General features: G+C 59.8%; 1 protein-coding gene across 1 annotated transcript in view; it reads right to left on the bottom strand.

The window, feature by feature from the left end:
* The window catches only part of PTCH2 (patched 2), a 9,547-nt gene extending 8,399 nt beyond the window's left edge, over positions 1-1,148 (bottom strand). Inside the window, exons 1-3 of the mRNA XM_009072195.1 lie at positions 943-1,148; positions 754-823; positions 429-520 (exon numbers count right to left, since the gene is read on the bottom strand). Coding sequence (XP_009070443.1) covers positions 429-520; positions 754-823; positions 943-1,148 — 368 coding nt within the window. The remainder of the gene's footprint in view (positions 1-428; positions 521-753; positions 824-942) is intronic.
* Between the last annotated feature and the right edge of the window lie 1,460 nt (positions 1,149-2,608).

Below are 2,608 nucleotides of genomic sequence, written 5' to 3'. Positions count from 1 at the left end.
CCACTCCGGGGACTGTGTGCCCGCCGCATCCCTGGGCACATCTCAGGAGTGTGGGTGCCTCCTTGCCATTGCGGCGCCCGCAAAGCACTACGGAGGGGAAGAAGCCTCGAGGACCTGCCTGTGGCACAGTCGCTGCCCCCATATTCTAGTCCCTGGCTGGTGTGACAGCATGGCATGGCAGGGATGGGCAGTTCCTGCTCATGGGCTGCAGCCCCCCTGCAGTGGTGCAGCCCTGCTGCGCTACTGAGGCGAGGGACAGCAGTGGTGGTGGGACCATCCTGGGGCTGAGCAGGACAAGGTGTAGCAGCACTGAGGGACTCTGGAGCAGGCAGGGCCAAGTTGCATAGGGAGGTCAAGCACAGCACCCCCAGCCCCTGTTCCCACCTCTGGCCCTCCACACCCTGGGACAGTCCCCTACACACACTCACGGGAGATAAGCTGAGCCTCCCTGCAGCTTGGAGCCCTCCCAGAAGCAGTCCAGAGGCGTCAGGATCACGCAGGGGAACAGCTTCTCTATCATCTGTGGAAGAAGGAGATGCAAGGAGTCAGCAGGTATTGGATTGGCTCCCCACAATCTCCCCCAGCCCTGCTGGGCTTTCCAGACCTATGCCTTCCCACATGCACATGGCAATGCCTTTCCAGTGCCTGGGGCTGGCACACCCTGTCCCCATCACAGTCCATCCACTGCCATTTTTTGAGGGACTGAATCCCTGTGAGGAGCTCCCGATGGGACACACCACGACCAGCACTCACCCTCTCAATCATGCCGTTCTCAATAATGGGGACACCTGACTTGTAGCAGATCTTGTTCAAATCCCACGATCTGAAAAGACAGAAGGAGGAGCTGAGGATGGGCATCGTCCCACAAGGGACATGGCAACGGGTGGGGAGATATGTAGGGCATGGCCGGGGTCCCTGCCCTCCATCTGGAACCGGACTCACTTTCCATACAGCGAGACTTGGACCTTGCTGGCGGCTAGGGCCGCCTCGAGGTGGAGCTGCAGGGCCTCCTGTGTCAGGATGTTCTCCCCATCCCTCTTCGGGGTCTGGATCAACATCTGGGAGGTGTAGACAGACTCCTCGCCCAGCTTCTCCTTGGTGTAGCGCAGCTCCTGGCTCACCCGGCTGCCCGCTGTGGAGGAGACCATGATATGCCCTGTCAGGGCCAGGGCTGGCAGAGACCCTATCCCAACAATCTCTCCTGCCCACCAGGATGCCTAGGGAATGGGGTGGGCAGGAGCAAAGCCCCACAGCGTAAGAAGGTACCATGTTAACCCAAGGGAGCTTCTTGATGTGGCATTCCCCAATTGCTGCATCCTCTGTGTGCTTGCACCTGGGGGACCCAAGGAGGGAGCACCTCAGGACACACTGGACCAGGCAACCCCTTTCCCACCAACACTTTTCCAGCCCCAGAGTGGCTTGTCGGCTTTGCTGTCCCCAGAAAAAAACCACAGACCGATGGTTGGTGAAGCAGAGGGGACACACCCTGCCCACTCCCACCCATGATATGTGGTGGGTGCTGCAGATGCCCAACACAACCAGTCCCACATGCAGCAAGTGAAACTGGGGACACTCCACCCCATCCCTGTCCGCCTGCTCCCTGGCACCCCACAGCAAGCAGTGTTTTGGCCAGGGAATGGGTGTAGGGAGAAACAGGCCACCTCCAAGTCCTTGCAGGTGCAGGCTGTCCTGGGAAGGGTTTGGGGGAAGGGGAGGGACATGGTACTGGGGGTATCACACTCCCCCTCCAAGGCTCTGGGATCCATCTCTTTGATGCCAGCAGGAGAGCCCAGAGCACAGCAGGGCCAAGGTTTCTGGGAGAAGCCACTGACTTCATTTGCAGCTGCCTCGGCATGAAGAGGAATCCCCTCCCAGACAGCATGGTGGAGGCTAGTACCAAACCCTGCATGGCCTTTCATGTGGAAGAGCACCATGCCAGGGACAGTAGTCCCTGTCCCCTTTGAACAGGGGGTTCCCATCCCTCCTGGCACAGTGGAGAGGGGGCAACATAGCCCAGAGAATGGTGAGAAACAGATCCGTAGACTCCTCCAAGTGCACCACTTAGCTGCCCTGCTCCCAGCCCCCTGCCTAAGACAGGAGGTATGCTGCATGTAGCCTCCATCCCACTGCCACCCACCAGGGGTACCCCACGGTGCCTAGTGTCAGGGGCATCCCAAGGCAGCACTGCTGGCAGAGGGGAGGCTGAGTCCTGCCCAGCCCCAGGGAAGGGGGGGCGGTCAGGATTCATCTGCACCGGGATGCTCCCTCAGCAAGAGGCGGGGGCCCCGGCAGGCCTGGCCCCCCGCCAACACTGAGGAGGCCAGAGTGAGACCGCAAATAAGGAGCAGAATCTTCCCTTTTAATGACTTATTATATGGGTTGGTGTTTTGGTTTTTTTTTCCCCCTGCTTTTTGGGAACAGGGAGGGCAAAGCATCTTTATTGTTCCTGGCTGGGCCAGGGAGCAGCTGGTGTCCATCAGATGCCAGTTGGGATGGAGGCTGTGCCAGGGACAGGGAGGGGGGCACATGGCTACGGCTTTTGTGTGTGTGTCAGAGGGGATAGCAGCACCCAGGGTGAGGGGACGAGGACACAGGAGGGTGGGTGTCA

Source organism: Acanthisitta chloris, unplaced genomic scaffold (assembly GCF_000695815.1).
Source record: "Acanthisitta chloris isolate BGI_N310 unplaced genomic scaffold, ASM69581v1 scaffold11733, whole genome shotgun sequence".
NCBI classification, from domain to species: domain Eukaryota; kingdom Metazoa; phylum Chordata; class Aves; order Passeriformes; family Acanthisittidae; genus Acanthisitta; species Acanthisitta chloris.
This window is presented reverse-complemented; position numbering and strand designations above follow the sequence as displayed.